The following is a 17334-nucleotide window of genomic DNA, read 5'->3' on the forward strand; positions in this document are numbered from 1 at the left end:
TCATATCTTTTTAGCACTTAATACCAAGGTGAAAATAGGTTTGTTTGCTTCCACAATAAATAAAATTATTGAACACCTCAGACTGTGTGGAAAATAAGGCCTTGGGACTGACTTTAATATATGTTAGCAAGGGAAACAATCTTTTATCCTACTGTACTTAGATTTTGCGCTACATGCTCCACTTGGTGTTTAGGATCTTCCAGGAAAGGGACAACCTGATATAGGGTCACCTCGACCTCTGAATGTTGTTGCTTTGTTGGGGTTGTGACTGTTGATTCTGCTGTGTTTCTTTGTGGTTTTAATATCCATTACCATACAGTAGGTGTCAGGCAGTACGTTAGTTTGCAAAAGCAAATACGTTTATTTACATGGTTATTAATATTAACACCCTTTATTAAAAAGTCTATTTGACATTTTATGCTCAAATAAAACATAAAGAGTGATACTCTTCTCTTAGGAGAAGACCATGTGCTGTGCTTCATGATTTAAAAGAAATGGTCAGGTAGCATTGCCGTGTTAGTAATGAAACCGAGACTTTGAAAAGGCTTGAATTTCCAACTCAAGGCTGCTGAGCATGTTGACAGTTTTTACTTCTTAAAGAGCATTGACTCTTTTTAATTACTGTTGTCTTATCAAATAGGAATATAAACACCCGTTAGGCCATCTGTACATTTCTTGGAAAAGCCATCCCTTGGTTCATTTCCTCTGTTCTAGAATTGTTAAATATCTGCTTGAGTGCTTAACTTCCATAGATCAAATTGCCGTGGATTAATGTTTGATGCTTTGATTTGCAGACACATTCCTTAACCCAGCGGAGGGCTGTACAGGGTCGAAGAAAACGATTTGATGTGTTGTTAGCTGAGCACAAAAGCAAAACCAGGGAAAAGGAATTGCTTCGACATTCGGATCATCAGCAGCAGATGCCCCCTCTCAGGGAACCACATCCCTCACCTTCTAAAACTTCCCAGGAGCTGCACCAAAATTCTCATGGACTTATTCTTACAGAATCAAAGCCTTTAGTACCTACTAAGCCCAAACCTCACCCCCCCAGTCTTCCAAGGTAAGTAAAATCTGTTTATCCACCAAGTATGAAGGTAGTGTGGGGAGCAACCTGATAGCTGGGCGGCAGTAAGTGCTGCCACGTGGGAAATGCAGATTCATTAGCAACCTGGGGGCACTAGCTCTATGCCTGGTGATTGTTCACTCAAAAATTCCCCATTAGATCTTAGGCTAATGTCTAGCCTGCCTTATAGTGTAGACATAGCCTTAGTCTTAGGTGAGCTGCATTTCCTGCCCTTCTAGCAAGAGGCCATGATGGGTGGTCCATAGAGGTAAATGCTGGCTTGAATCAATGAAAGCCAGAATCTTAGTTCTATAGCAGCTATTCAGTATTGATGCTCCAGCAAGGTGGACATGGATAAATAGAGATGTGGTGATTTAGAAGTACAGAGGAGAAGGAAGTGAATGCAAAATGATGAAATTATTGCAACAGTAAATTCACTTAAGGCATCCCGTATAGCAGTAGGCCAGGACTGTGTGTGAAGGAGATACCGGTTTTTAATGAGTAGGTTTCCAGCTTTTTTAAATATCCAATAGTTTTTGGAGGGGAGAAAAGAGCTGGGAGCTAGATTACTGTTTTTATTTCTGGCTTTCCTACTGACTTGTTTTGTGACCTTGACAAGCCACTTTAGTCTTCCAGTGTCTCAGTTTGCCCATCTGCAAAATGGGTACAATAATTCCTCCTTTTCCAGGAGAGTTGTGAGACGTAACTGTTTTAACAGGATTTTGAGATACTGGTATTATGAGAGAATGGAAAATGTGGAAACCCTGGTTTAAAAAAATGCACTTTTCTATATAAGCAAAAAAATCCAGGAATAATTAACTCCTATTAAAGTGACCTTTTTTCAGTAATACCTCTTAAATGTATTTACTTGTCAAGGCCTCCAGGCTGTCTATCCCAGCACAGCGGAAATGCCCCTAGTGACTCTCTTTCGGTCCATGAATCTCCACACCCTCCCTTGCCTGCAGCTGAGCCATCATCTCGTTTATCCAGTGATGAGGGAGAGTGTGACGAAAAAGAAGAACATGGTGAAAAACTGGATTGTCATTATTCAGGTCATCATCCTCAACCAGCCGCTGTATGTTCCAAGTAAAACCTCTTCTAAGTCCGTTACTGGTTCTGAATTTGTAAACAAATTAATGACAGGTTTTTGGTGGGTTCACTAAAACGTTCTCATGCCACAGTAAGGATTTAATCATAGTTATCAGAGTAAGTGTGCCATGAGAACATATTCTGGGATTCCTCCACCGTAACATGAGAAATCAGAGCGCCACAAATCTTGGAGGTGGGAGAGGATACATTCTAAAGAGTTTTGAGAAAAAGGGGAGCTGTGGCATTGATGAGATATGCAAAATAGTATTGTTTAAGAACACTTTTCCTCTTATATCTGTTCTTAAATTTTGATGCTAACCATATTTTTGCATAAAAAGAATGGCTTTGGCTTGCAGTAACATGGCTTAATGTGAAAATCTTGGCAGAAGTTAGTACATGTGGCATACTTCTGTTTCCAAAAACAAAAACAAAATCACTGAAATATTTGTGCATGTGATGTAATTTAACTCGTAGATCTTTTAATGGGACCATTGAAAACAGATTTCAGATGAGTGCAAGCAGTTTCTTATAGAGAGCTAACATATTTGTTTATTTTGATATATAATGTCTAAAACACCTATGGAAAAAACTCCAATCTTATCCTAGTTGTCTTTGACAACATTTGAAAAAACCAATTTGTCTAAAAACCAGCAGCTGACTCCCAACAAAACTCAGTCTGAGTGTAAAAGAAGACCCCTTTCGTGTAGGTCTTACAGAATGGTCTGAATGTCAGAGCACGTGTGGGAGTACTTCCAAACCTAACACCTCCCCCACCACAAAAATCTACCACCTTCCCTCTCTCTCTTTAAGCAAGCTGACTCCAATTAAAGGTGGAAGCATCACAGAGAGAGGAAGAAGGTCCTCCTTGGCAGCCTGATTCTGTCCTATTTGGGGATATGAATTGAACATCCTTTTTAGGCCATAAGGATCAATTTTTTTTTTTTTTTTCCATTTTTTCCACCTTAGGTCCTTAGACTTTTCCTGTATGTTACTGGTTTGTAATTAAGTGCATTCATTTTTTATTTAGAGAGTTCTTATTAAAATTAGAAAACACCAAAATAAAATCTGTATTTTCAGTTTTGCGCATTTGGCAGTCGGCAAATTGGAAGAGGCTATTACGTTTTTGATAAGCGGTGGAACCATATCCGATGTGCACTTAACTTCATGGTGGACAAGCATCTTAATTCACAGATGTGGAAGTGAGTAGAAATGAAAGGGTTTGGGTTTTTTTTATTCTTCTTGATATTGTACAAATAGATAAAGCTTGAGAGAAATTATTCCTGTTGCAATAATTTGTTAAAGCCATTTTCATAATAAAATGTAAATCTTCTTATAACCTCCTTTAAATAACATGGTAAATGCGAGCAGTAGCTCCATTTTAACTCATCTGGAGCATAGGAGGAGATTGAGCTACACTCACCACGAGACAATATCCTTTACTTCTTCATAACGCTGTATCCACAGATCTCCACTCTTTGTATTCTTGCACTGCGCTGAGAATAGCTGGAACCTTTTTAAGACAATATGACGACTGACAGCTTGTGTTACCCTGTTGGACATGGAAATGAAATCCCTTGAGCACTTTCTAAAATTCTAGCGCCTCAAACCCTACTTACAGTCCATCCTCAAACATTAATTTTGAATCCATGTTCTACATCCAGATTAGATCCAAATAGCACCTTTTCCTCCCATCTCTGTTTTCTGTAGCTTGCTTTGTTTTTATTTTTAGGAGTTTAAACAATTACTTTATTAATCGCTTCAACATTACGTGTTCTTCGCAGTGTGGTTTGTGATAAATTTGTAATTATTAGTCATAGAAAGGTAGGGCTGGAAGGGACCTGGATCAGGACCAAGTAAACCTAGATCATCCCTGGCAGATGTTTGTCCAACCTGTTCTTAAAAACCTCCAGTGACAGGGATTCCACAACCTCCCTCGGAAACCTGTTCCAGTGCTTAATTATCCTCATAGTTAGAACTTTCCCCTAATATCTAAACTAAATCTCCCTTGCTGTAGCTTAAGCCCATGACATCTTGTCCTACCTTCAGGGCAAACCTGGGGGTTAGACTGGATCATAAATTGAACGTGAGGCGACAATGGGATGTAGTTGTGAAGAAGGCTAATATCATGCCAAGATGTATTAGCGGTAGGACTGTCCTGCTCTACTCAGCACTGGTGAGGCCTCAGCCGGAATGTCGTGTCCAGTTCTGGGCACCACACTTGAGGAGAGATTTGGACAAACTGGGGACAATCCAGAGGAGAGCAACAAAAATGATAGGTCAAGTTTTCTAAACCTTTCATGAGGAAACGTTAAAACAACTGGGCATGTTTAGCCTTGAGACAAGAAGACCGAGGGGGGGACCGGATAACAGCCTTCAAATATGCCACAGACAGTTATAAAAAGGATGGTAACAGCACCCCCACCTAGCCAGGTATTCCCCACTTCTTTCCTGTAACAGTTAATCTGCATTTCATCTTGCACTTTGAAACTGATGGATTTTCCTGTCTGAGGGTTTTGGGGGCTAACCGTTCTCTCAGATTTGGGGAAAAAACAAAACAAAACAGAGAGACACAGTGGGGATAACTTTATTCATGTTGTTTTTCAACGATGAGCTTTTCTGTAGTACTTGTGTTTGGAACAAAGACATTTTTCACCCACAGGTAAATCGTGTTCAAAATTCTTGCTTCGAACTAGGTTATATGGAAATAATATTTGTGGGGAGGGGGTGGTTCCTGACGCAAGACTGGCATTGTGTAGTCTACATTGGCCTCAATGTCAAAGAATCTAGGAAAAAGCATTCAACATTATATTCATCTTGAATTCATCCTCAAGGCCAGGAGGACCATCAGAGGAGTGAAGTTCTGGAACAGCCTTCCAAGGGGAGCAGAGGGGGCAAAAAAGCTAGCTGGCTTCAAAACTGAGCTTGATAAATGTATGGAGGGGATGGTCTGATGGGACAGCCTAGTTTGGCAATTGACTGATCTTTGACTACTGGTGGTAGATTGGCCAATGGCCTGTGATGGGATGTTAGATGAGGTGGGTTCTGAGTTATTACAGAGAATTCTTTCTTGGGTGTCTGGCTGGTGAGTCTTGCCCACATGCTCAGGGTTGAGCTGATCTTCATATTTGGGAGCGGGAAGGAATTTTCCCCCAGGGCAGATTGGCAAAGGCTCTGTGGGTTTTTCGCCTTCCTCTGCAGCATGGGGCACGGCTCACTTGCTGGTGGATTCTCTGTACCTTAAAATCTTTAAACCATGATTTGAGGACTTCAGTAACTCAGTCACAGGTTAGAGGTTTATTACAGGAGTGGGTGGGTGAGGTTCTGTGGCCTGCATTTCGCAGGAGGTCGGACTAGATGATCATATTGGTCCTTTCTGACCTTAGAGTCTGTGAGTAGATTGTCAGCATACAGCTATCCACAAATCAAGACCCTAGACTAAGAAGTGTCTTACTCGACCCACAATTTGGTGCCAGGTATTCATACCAAGGGAGCCAAGAGCTGTGTGTTTGGTATCCATCCTGGGGGACGAGGGAGGAGGAGATAGTGGCAAGACAGGGAGCTAGGAGTGTCCTGAGCACTTGAATTGTTTAGTTGGGGTGTTCTGCTTGGGTGCTATTCGGTTGTCCCAGTTAGTCACAATTTCCCACTGCTCAAGCTATCCCCGAGCCAATAACGGTGCCAGCTCCAGCCCAGTTACTACAGATTGTCCCAGCAAGAGCTGTTCTTTTAGGGTCTTTTTTTCTGTTTGCTGTCCTCACTTTCAGGTGTCAAAAAGTTCCTGGGGCACCTCCCCATAAAACAGAGGGCCCCGCTCTTAACCTCCCAACACAGAACTTCTGTCAAAACTCTTGGTGTCAGCATCACAGTTGGAGCTGAGGACTGTCTTGGAGCCTCCTTTGTAATTTCTAGGTTACCGCTTCCAGGCACCACGCCCCTGCTGACTTGACGTCTTTACGTGGCTCAAGATTGATGAGACATAGGGTGCAATTTTCTAAGAGTACACTGTGTAGAAGTCAGTTGTAAAACTCCCACTGATTTCAGTGGGAGCAAAGTTAGGCCAACGCTGAGCCTTTTGGAAAAGCTCACCCAGAAGAGCAGACAGTAATATTTAGGGAACTCCAGTTACAGGCAAGTGATCAGGTATAGATCAGCCAAAGGCGTAGGATCACTAATCAATGCTTTACTTGTTCGCCGTGTAGTTGGGTGAATTTACCAAGTGCTCTAGTGTTTGACAAGATTTGATCAGAATACTCACTGTTTCTTCTCTTTCTTTCCTAGGAAAATCCCTCCAGCATCTAGCAACACAGCGTCTCTTCGTGCTCCACATTGGACGAACTCAATGCCTGCGTCACAGTACGGTGTTGGTGCAGCAAGTTTTCTTTTACCCACCACGGCTATGTCATCCCCTACATTGGTTTCTCCTTCCTGTGTCTCTCTCAACAACAGTAAATCAGTCCCTTCACATGGAACTACACTAAATGCCAATCCTGCTAGTCTGGGTGCAATGGACCCTGTCTGCAGTATGCAATCAAGACAAGTGTCTTCGTCCCCTTCAACACCTACAGTGCTTTCCTCAATACCTTCACCTATGCCCAGCAAACCTCAGAAATTGAAATCCAGCAAGTCTTTTAAACCTAAAGAATCTTCTGCTACCAGCGCCAACTGTAACAGCAACAGTAGCAGTGGCGGCTCAGGAAAGAAGCGTAAAACCAGTTCCGCACTGCAAGCAGCTTCGTCGCATTCCGCAGAGTCCTTTAGGAAAAACTGTGTGGTTAACTCTGGGACCTCTTATCATTCATCTGTGACGTCTTCATCCCACAGTGTTGGCCTCAATTGTATGACTAGTAAAGCTCACTTCGCTAGCCTCAAACATGACCAATCAGGGAGGGGCCCTCCAACTGGAAGCCCTGCAGAATCGATAAAAAGAATGAGTGTCATGATGAACAATAGTGATTCCACTCTTTCTTTAGGGCCGTTTGTTCATCAGTCCAGTGACGTGACTGTAAATTCACACAGCAGTTTTTCACATTCACATGCTTCCCTAGACAAATTCATAGGAAAGAAAAGAAAGTGCTCACCTGGTTCCAGCAGCCTAAATAGCAGCAAATCAAACAAGGTTGCCAAATTGCCACCGGTGAACCATGTTCATGCAAAACACACCGGTGCAATCACAGGGACACAAGGACTGATGAACAATTCTCTTCTGCATCAGGTATGACATTTTGTATTGAAGATGATACACTGAAGTAAGCCGGACAGATTAGCTTCAGAATCTGCAGAGAGTGGTTATATTGGTCAGAGAGTTTAAAGGCAGAAGGGCTCCCCGCCTATCTCGGTCGTGTCCTGTTGTTTTAGGTTGGCGTCCTGATTCTAGACACCCTTTTACTAAAAGGCAGATCATAGAATCATAGAATCATAGAATATTAGAGTTGGAAGGGACCTCAGGAGGTCATCTAGTCCAACCCCCTGCTCAAAGCAGGACTAACCTCTGCTATATCATCCCAACCAGGGCTTTGTCAAGCCGCAGCTTAAAAACCTCTAAGGATGGAGATTCCACCACCTCCCTAGGTAACCCATTCCAGTGCTTCACCACCCTCCTAGTAAAAAACTTTTTCCTAATGTCCAACCTAGACCTCCCTCCCTGCAACTTGAGACCGTTGCTCCTTGTTCTGTCATCTGCCACCACCGAGAACAGCCTAGCCCCATCCTCCCTAGAACCCCCTTTCAGGTAGTTAAAGGCCGCTATCAAATCCCCCCTCACTCTTCTCTTTTGCAGACTAAACAAGCCCAGTTCCCTCAGCCTCTCCTCATAAGTCCTGTGCTCCAGCCCCCTAATCATTTTTGTTGCCCTCCGCTGGACTCTCTCCAACTTGTCCACATCCTTTTTGTATTGGGGGGCCCAAAACTGGACACAATATTCTAAATGCGGCGATCTTTTTTCCTATTTGACTAAGACTCTTTTTAATTATGTTTCACCGGGAAGCGGTTGTTGCCAGGTTGTTACAACAAATCTGCCTTTTTGAAGTGTGGTTTTACTCTGAAAAGTAACGTTATAAAAGTGACATCATGGGTTCCATAGTTATTACCTCTCAGTTGCTCCCGGATTAAATTCCCTCACTCCGCAAGCAAACAAATTTTCCCTGCCTGTCAGTCCTGCGGACTGAGCAGAGTATCTGAAAATCAAGCTGGGTTCTTTCCGACTTCCGTACCCACAACAATACGCATTCTACGATCAGAACAGAGTTAGCAATTCTGAGTATAACTAGCTGCAGCAAAATACAGCTCACCCCCAGCGCTCCACTGACTGGCTCTACAGTATTCACAAGAGTAAAAAGTAGTAAATACTTACTTTAGTTGGTAAAACAAGCAAAAGGACAAGGAATACACAAGGGGAACAGATCTCCCATGTTTACAGTTATTTCTCCACAGAGAACCTTATTGAAATTAACTACCCGCTCGCTATAACTCCTGGGGATCCAAGCCATTTGTTCGGTATAGCCAGGGGTTAGGTATAGCAAAAGAACGTAGGGCGGGACAGAGCTGGCCCAGGGCCATGGTGGGGGGGACAGAGGTCCGCCAGCCACAACTCTCTCACTGCCACGGCTCCAGGGCCAGAGGAGCTCTCAGCCCTCCACCATAGAGGTGGGGCTGGAGGTGGGCTCCAGGGACCACGTTTGCTATTTCTCAACATTCGCTACTACAGAGGGCGTTCTAGCGAGGGTCTGCTGTAATGTGTTGTTAAAAGCTACTTTGCCGTGCATAGGTGGGGTTGTGGGGAGGGGTAATGGGAAATAACTGAGGAAAAATCCGATCAGGAGATTTTAGCAAAACTATGAGAAATAGATCACAAGAAAGAAAAGAAACGATTTAAAGGTAAAAAAAAAATAGACTCAGAGACGCTAGATCTAGAGAAGATTGATTAGCTCATCCAGACTGCCAGATTCCTGACGTTGTAAGATTGTTGCCCTTGGTATGTTTTCTAGAGTGTTGAAATATTGATGTCTTTCTATTTCCTCCAGTACTGCAAACCCACCGGTTGATTTTTTCCCCTTTGCTTTTTTTCTGTGCTACTGTGGAAGTTCATATAACTGAAGCGATAGGGGCTCACAACGTTCCATCTTAGACAGGTCTCTGCATTTTCACTTTCCTCCAAAGAACAGGTCTATCATTGCTGTTGTACACTAACAAATATGCATACCATGTAGGAAGAAGAAATTGCTATCTATGGATAATATGGCTCAGCCATCATTGCTCTAGGAACCTTCATGTTTGATGTAGTTCCTGACAGTTTTCATTTAACTGTGCAACCTAACGGGGGGAAAAAGCTACTTTTTAAATAATGAAATTGAATGTATATATTTAAGAAATGAGGAAAGCCACACCTAAGTGCTTCTTCTTGTTGTTGTTGTCGATATTGATTACAGTACCAGTCACCCATTTAGGAGTATAATTGGAGAGTATAATTATTTTGGAAAGCAGAAACTTTAGAATTCTAGATGCAAACAAGCTGACTGGCTGTTAATAATGGCACATGGTGCTTTGTACCCCCTGTGATGTGTTCTCTCGTTGTCCAGAAAGGTACTGCCTGATGTAGCTGTTCCTACATCTGTTACAGCATGCTTGTTTACACAGCTTTCTTTTTTGTTTGAAAGCCAAAGGCACGTCCTTGATAGCTGAATATAGCATGGTGAGAAAAGAACTGGACAACAACATTCACTATAAGCAAAATCTCCATCTGGAATTCTGGACTCCAAGATGCCTTTGAGTTATCCCAGCTTCCCCTGGTTCCTCAGGTGTGAAAATCTACTGGACTGTCGTCATTCAAACAAGGAATTTCCCTGAAGCCATGTCTGTAGCAGTGAATATTATAAATGGACACTGGATGAAGTTCAGCCACGTAATTGCTCTTATCAGTGTTAACAGTGGTCTGGACTGCTTGCTACAAATCTGTGAGATTTTACTTACAGGAGTACATCATCTTGCCACTATTTGACATAGATTGGCTGGGCAAAAGAATGTGTGGGGAAAACCATTACCGTGGACTCTTTTTATACTGATGGTGTCTTTTGTAGGTTATTAGCAACCTGACAGGCACTAACCATTGAAAGAACCCCTCCAGGGGGATACAATGGAAAGAAGCCGTCAAGAAGGGAATATGGCTTTAGTGGTTTTATAACAGTGTTCCTTTAATGGAACACAAAAATAGCACAATTCAGAAACTAAATAGTCTGTGTTTTGCCCAGCCTTTTGCAAGTAATTTGGGATAAGAAGCTGTCAGGAGTTTCAAAAACTTTTAAAAACTTGTTTGAGGCCATCATTCAAAAAACAAATGTAGAAAAAATGTTGTACTTGCCTGATACAAAAAATGATTATTACTTTGAATGATTCAGTTGCAAAAGAAAGTAAAAATTGTTAATTCCTTTGGATAAGGGAAATCCAAATGCAAAAACATCAAATCAACAAAGGCAAATAACCTGCAAAACTATTCCCAAAGAACATATTTTTGACCTATACTGTATGCCACAAGCCTGTGTTACATTAAAGAACTATACTAGTTAAATTAGGTTGGTTGTACCTTCCAGCCTGTAAAAACAGCCCCTTTACAACTAAATATTTTCTGAAAGATTTTCAATTAGTTTATGCCTTGTTCTTGGAAATCAAATCATTAACACTTGTTATGCTTTCAACCACCCACAATAAGATATTTCAGAATACTGCCCTTGGTGCTAGTTAGCAGCTGAGTTCAGCTTTACGTGCACCTGTATGGGTTACTGACCCCTTTCCTCAGATACAGACGTTCTGTGAATAAAGGGGACTTTACTATTTTATAGTCCAGACAGGTCAGTTTTCATGAAAGATTTTTAGCTTCTTTTAAAACATCTCAAAAATGAAATCCTTTAAAGGGCTTTAACATTATTATAATGTAATCGATCTGGATACTTTCAGTAAGCTTTTTAACAGTTCATTTTGAGCCTTTACTTGAACCTTTATTAAGGGGTGAAATAAAGGAAAACAAATTATAAATCAATAATGTACTCTTTGGCCTTAAAAAGGGCACCAGATATTGCTGAGATCAGACAATTAGTCACACAGCCCAGCCTCCTCCTCCCCATTTTGGTGGCTCACAGTACATCAGGGATTCTAAAGCCACGAAGAGCAGCAAGTGCTTGGTTGGTTACCTGTTCACGTTTCCAAGTTAACATGAACTTGCTGTAGAATTATTATATGCAGCAAAACAACAGCAAGCCTCTATGCAGACACTTTAGCTTTGAGTTTATATAACAGATCACAAAGAAAAAAAACGCTTTAGACGTTTATTATGCAAACATAAACTGACTGTATTTCAGGAACAAAAAGTTAAGATTTAATATGATGCCCTAAGTGAAAGGATTGTTTCCCGCACAGCAGGAATGAAATCCTGGCCCCATGGAACTCAGGGAGGCCAAGATTTCACCCCTACATGTTTCAGTCACAAGTGCAATTTGGCTTGGATAGATTTAAATTTCAGGCTGACAGACGTGTATGTTAATAACCCCAGTGGCTTTAAGTGATGGAACACCTTTAGTTGTGTAACGATTCTGTCGCTATGAAAGCATAATGGTAAGTCAGAGTTCATTCAAAACCATGCAGACATTGGAAAGTTAGTATTGAATTAATCACTGTGCTTCATGTAGGCCCAGGTTATAACTATATCTGCATTGTCAGCTATATCTGGTTGTAAGCTACTGGGAGTAGGAAGTGAGCACGTCTTAAATTCCGTCTGCCCAGGAGCACAGACCCATGTTAGATCGTGGTTATAAACAGAACACTGTTCCTGAAGCTTTTATTGTCTGATATAATTCTTACTGTAAATAATTAAGGAAGCTTCAAATTAATTTACCTTGCAAAATTGAATTTGCAGCGGCTGGGTTGTTTCTAGACAGATTTTCATAGTAATTTAAGAGAGATGATTTTTATAGGCTTTCCAGCTTCTCGTTTTGACTCCTGCAGTTTTCTTAACCTAAAATATTGCTGCAATGACGAACAAAGAATTATACAAAAAAGAACATACTTTTGTATCTTTATTTTGGAATTTCTCGTTCTATTATAAATATTGAAGTATCCCTATTTCAGAAGACATATTTTGTTAATTGATTGTACATATTTAAATATGTATTTTTGCACAGGTCTTTTTTTCTTATATCCAGTTTTGGTACAATTGAGATCATCTAGTATTTATTTATTAATTAATTAATTAAAAAATAGCAAATGCCTTTTTTATAATTTGAAAGTGGTTCACTGCCAAGCTAACAGCAACACGCCTACTTTGCAAATGAAGGGATGCCTTTGTTTTGTGAAAGTTGTGTCCCTTTTAATGTCTTGGGAGTGGATACATACAAACTAAAGCCCCAATCCTACAATTGGATCCGTGCATGGGTCTGTCGCAAGAATCTGATTGCGGGATCAGGGCCTAAATGGTCTAGATCAGCGGTTCCCAACCTGTGGTCCGGGGACCCCTGGCTGACCCACGAGGCTACTGCAGGGGGTCCGCCGAATAGAGAAACAATAACATCCTCACCAAGGAAATGTACAGTTTCAAATAAAACCAGTAGCCCGAGGTGGTCCGCGAAACGTTTGAAGGATGAAAGGGGGTCCGCACACTTGAAAAGGTTGGGACCCGCTGCTCCAGATGGCATTGCTTATCAGTTGCCTGATTCCCAGAAGACTACATTTAGTTACGTGATACTCTGCTTCTCTTCTTTAGTATGTGCGTGCGTGCGCATTGGTGTGGGTCTCGTGGTTTAAAACTAATGGAAAAACTGAAAGTGCCTGATACAACTCGTTTTAAGCTTGGACTGTTCAGTCAGCTTCTCCTTAAAAGACTTGAATGTTCAGTTGAAATTTTGGAGCTTGCTTTTTCCATCTATATATTTCTAAAATTTGAATTAGAAAGAGTTCAGAAAACAAAAATGACTGACGCTGGTGATTTTTTGTAAAGCATTTTGCATAGAATAACTTGCGTTGAAACAAGCCCATTAATAATGCATCTCAAAATAATGCCAAGGGGTAAATATTTTTTTCAAACAGAAATTTACAGAACTCTCTCCTTTTTTGGTTATTCATTCTTAAGCTGTGTAGTTTAGAAAAAGAGAATGTTTAAAAATATTTTGTATTCCAGAAAAAAACAAAACAAAAAAAAAACCGGATAAGTACCTCTTAAAACAATTTTAAAAAAAAGTGTGATTTCCAAATGTCCGTTCTAAGGCAGTTGTCTTCCTGTAAGAGTTCTCTTGCCAAGGAATCTCTGTTGTCTCTCACTCGTTCTGTCCTAGGGGAGGGAATCGGGCTTGAAAAGATTTTTAACTTTCCACTGTTGAGCAGAAAATCATTTTTACATTTTGTGCGAAATATTTTACGTTTTAAAGATAATTTAAAAATGAGCACTACATAATGTCAATGTGAATGTAGGCCTCGAAAGTATCTTGCTCGGTGTTGAGCCTGGTTCTAAAAGCAATCTCCTGTGTAAAATGTGTGAATAGTTTGATAATTTGTATACATAATCAAGAGCATCTGATCAGCTGCACTTTGTGTTGGCTGCTGTATAGTACATGAACAAATGTCATGGGATAGAAAAATTACTTTGGATATTTAAAAGAAAAATAAATATATAGTCTATTTGTTTTGTAACAAGTTTCTGTAAATAAAATAATTTATACTATTTATAAGAAAAAGTTGTGCTTTGCTTCATAAACAAAATTAGTTTGTTGAACAAACATGTTACTAAACAAGGCAATAAAATTAGGATTTTTCAATAAATGAGGTTGGTTGCATGAAATACATTATATGTTTCTCCTTCATTATACTACCAAGCAAAAGAATTCAGCACTGAAGGAAAACACCCATGTTGGTGCCTCATTGAATTAATTTCAAAGAATTACTTCTGCAGCTGATCCTTCAACAGTACAACCTCTTTTGCTTTGGTGTATGCTTGAGAAGTGTCTAAGTACTTTTCCCTGTTCACAGAAAGCTTGATTATTTAAGATTCTTGTTTTATTGAGTGTAAGTAGAATGACTGGAAGGAGGTTTTTAATATTTCTGTTTTGAAACACAAAATGCAGTGTGTTGAACAACATCTCTTTATTTTGAAAATAGGTTTCTGCAGTGAAAAAATACACAAAGATACAACAGCGTAGGTTTAACAGAATCTCGTAGACCCTAAAATCATCTAGTCTGACTTCCTGCCCAACGCAGGCCACAGAACCTCACCCACCCACTCCTGTAATAGACCCCTGACCTATGACTGAGTTACTGAAGTCGTCAAATCATGGGTTAAAGACTTTAAGGTACAGAGAATCCACCAGCAAGTGAGCCTTGCCCCATGCTACAGAGGAAGGCGAAAAAAAACAACAGAGCCTTTGCCAATCTGCCCTGGGGGAAAATTCCTTCCCACTCCCAAATATGGTGATCAGTTAGACCCTGAGCATGTGGGCAAGACTCACCAGCCAGACGCCCAAGAAAGAATTCTCTGTGATAACTCAGAACCCAGCCCACCCATGTGGTGCCCTTCAGACATGCGCTATTGTGCCGGAGAGCTCTGATTTTATCAACACACCTATTCGTAGAACACTAATCAATAGAAATGGCCTCCAAAATAGGAGCTGGCGCTCCTTATCCAGGCAAAAGTCCTATTGACGGTGAGAAGAATTGGTCTGCGTGAGCAGTTCTGTATCCCACTCCATGTCTAAAGCCTTGATTCTGCAAGCTGATCAGTGGTGTCCGAGACCTATGGGGCTGGTCCCCCTGCATGGCTCAGTTTACAAGACTGAGTTAAGTTTTGGTCCAAGTCTCATTAGTAACATGGTGCGCCGAGGCTACGTCAAGTAGCAGTAATCGGATCTTTTCTAGCACAAAGGTAGGTTTTTTCCCAACTTTTCTTTTAAAAGGAGTATCTGACCTAAAAGTGATGGGCTTGTGCATGGAAAGGGGGGTTCCCAGTTTATTTTTTGAATGATTTCTTCTCAGTTTCTGTATTACGCAGGCCTCGCTAGTGACTCTCATTGTTCAGGATGCATTGAGTTTGTCGGTAAAGCGGGATTTACATCCCTCTGTTAGACACAAAACAGCTCTTCATAACCAAAGTTGCACCACCTCAGAAGTAAAGATTTTACTTGCTGGCAAGTCGCTGGTAAATTCAGCTAGCAGTTGAGGAGTTAAAAGGTTTATGATTGACATTCTTCGCAACTCATTGCTGGTGTCTAAAGTCTTTTCAGAGTCCCTCTTACTCACAAATTGCTTGCGTACAAAATGCAAACGTTAGCTGGCTTGCTGAGATCAAACCGATGGCACCAATAGACCAGGGGAGGAAGGGGAAGAGCATTCATTTGGGGCCGGTCTGTGGGTTATACATTTAAGGCTTCAAGCCCCCCTCAGGCCACAGTGAATCTCCCATTAGGGTCAACAGGATGTTTCCACAAAGGTCAAGTGTAAAATTTGGGCTTTATGTTGTTACCATTATTTATTATTGCCTTTGAGTCATGTTCAGTAGTACTCAGTGAGAACATCCGCACTGGTTTAGTACACACCACTCCTCCAACCTTTGCTTCTCTTCCTTCCCCATGCTCCTTTCTGCGTCTCACCTTTTTCCCTGACAGAGTTTCTCCTCTCTTCTGCCCTCTGCATTTCCTTTCTGGTAGATATTTCCAGTTGTCAGCTCCCCGTGGGCTCCACTCCTTTCCCTCTTTTAGATGCTATAAGATGACAAGCAATGAAATAGTTAATGTTGACACTGACGTTTCATCATTGGGCTTTAGAGATGGCTGTCCCGTGAGATGTGCACAGGACGGGAGTTCGTGACTCTGAGCTACAGTTTCAGGCTGGCTGCAGACTCAGGAAGATGCTGCTCCAACAGCTGCAATCAGTTCCCAGTTGGAAGGTTCTCTCGGCATTTTATTTTATTTTTGAAAGATAGGATGATGGGCATCATCCCTCGTGTACCCCAGAAATCGGTGGGTGACTAGTGCATGAAAGTGCACAATCGAAATGTCTGCTCTTCAGAGAGAAAAGAGGGTGCCACAAAGTTCAACACAAGCAGGGTCCATCAAACTCTGGACGCGCATCATCCAACAGGGCGCTAGCTCCAACTGCGTACCGAAGCGGGGAATGCCCCTCTGTCTACCTTAGCTTCTCCTGGTCTGTACCTGGGTCGGCTTCAGTGGAAGAGGTGTGCCATGAGGCACTCCCGCCCAGGTGCCCAAAGCATGTCGGATGGAGCCCCCCCTGGATGGGGTCTGTAAACCCCACACGGGGCTAGAAAGGCTTGAGGAATAGTTTTGGGCTCAGGCGGTCCCAGCCCATTGCACCTGCACAGCCTGGTCTAGCTGGGGAAGTTCAAAAGAGAGCCAGCCGGCTCAGTAAGGGGCAAATGGCAGATTTAGGGGGAAGGGGGGGGCACAGAGGGAGGAAGGGGTCTATCCCGAGATCTCTTGAGTAAGGGGACAGCAGGATCCCGTGCTGCAGGAATGGGAGGTCCGCATGCGACAGCTACCGCAGGTCCCAGAGGAGGGACTAGCTTATCCTACCCTTAAGGATTAAGGAGCCCTTCCCTTGGGCTGGCCGTGGGCTGGGGCAGTGATAGGAAGTGGCTCAGGGAGGCAGCCGCAGAGCCCTGCTGGGTGCTTGGTATCGCTGCCACTCATATAGCCCTGGGTTAGGCCCAGGCTTCCCTGTCAACATCTCTGGCTCACTTGGAGAGAAGGGGGGATAGACATTGCAAGCCCTGAGACAACCCACAGGGGCCCAGAGGCAGGCTGACCGCTCTTCCTTTTGTGGGGACCCTGGATGTACGTATTTTGTTGGGACACTCTCACCCCGGAAGGGGGTGAACTCCACTGGTGGCCTGGCCAGGGGGGTTGAGACATGACCTATCATCAGCGGGACCGCCACAGCGCTGGAGTCACTGCCGGCAAAGGACACTGGAGCCGGGAGAGCTGGGACTCGGTGACCTTACCGCAGCAGAGGCGCCAGGTAAGGTAGAAAAGTTTGGGCCCAACAGACAACATTCACAACGTCTGCCAGGCTGAAAATGGCTGAGCAGTTAAAGCAAATTAAGAATGGCCACACTGGGTCAGACCAATGGGCCATCGAGCCTGTCTTCTGTCCGTGGCTGGTGCCAGATGCTTCAGAGGTAATGAACAGAACAGGGC

At 42.4% G+C, this 17334-nt stretch overlaps 1 protein-coding gene across 7 annotated transcripts in view; it reads left to right on the forward strand.

Annotated features, from left to right (window-relative positions):
- Positions 1-13917, forward strand: part of ATXN7 (ataxin 7) — a 127200-nt gene extending 113283 nt beyond the window's left edge. For 6 of the 7 annotated variants that reach the window (XM_067541633.1, XM_067541640.1, XM_067541629.1 and 3 more), the window contains 5 exons: positions 795-1060; positions 1940-2138; positions 3230-3351; positions 6431-7364; positions 9172-9797. In XM_067541633.1, the coding sequence (XP_067397734.1) occupies positions 795-1060; positions 1940-2138; positions 3230-3351; positions 6431-7364; positions 9172-9192 (1542 nt within the window). In that variant the 3' untranslated portion in view covers positions 9193-9797. The other variant, XM_067541620.1, reaches the window with a different exon arrangement.
- The last annotated feature ends 3417 nt before the right edge of the window (positions 13918-17334 follow it).

Source organism: Emydura macquarii, unplaced genomic scaffold (genome assembly GCF_026122565.2).
Source record: "Emydura macquarii macquarii isolate MOO-44397 ecotype Brisbane River unplaced genomic scaffold, CSIRO-AGI_Emac_v2 contig_71, whole genome shotgun sequence".
Taxonomy (NCBI): domain Eukaryota; kingdom Metazoa; phylum Chordata; order Testudines; family Chelidae; genus Emydura; species Emydura macquarii.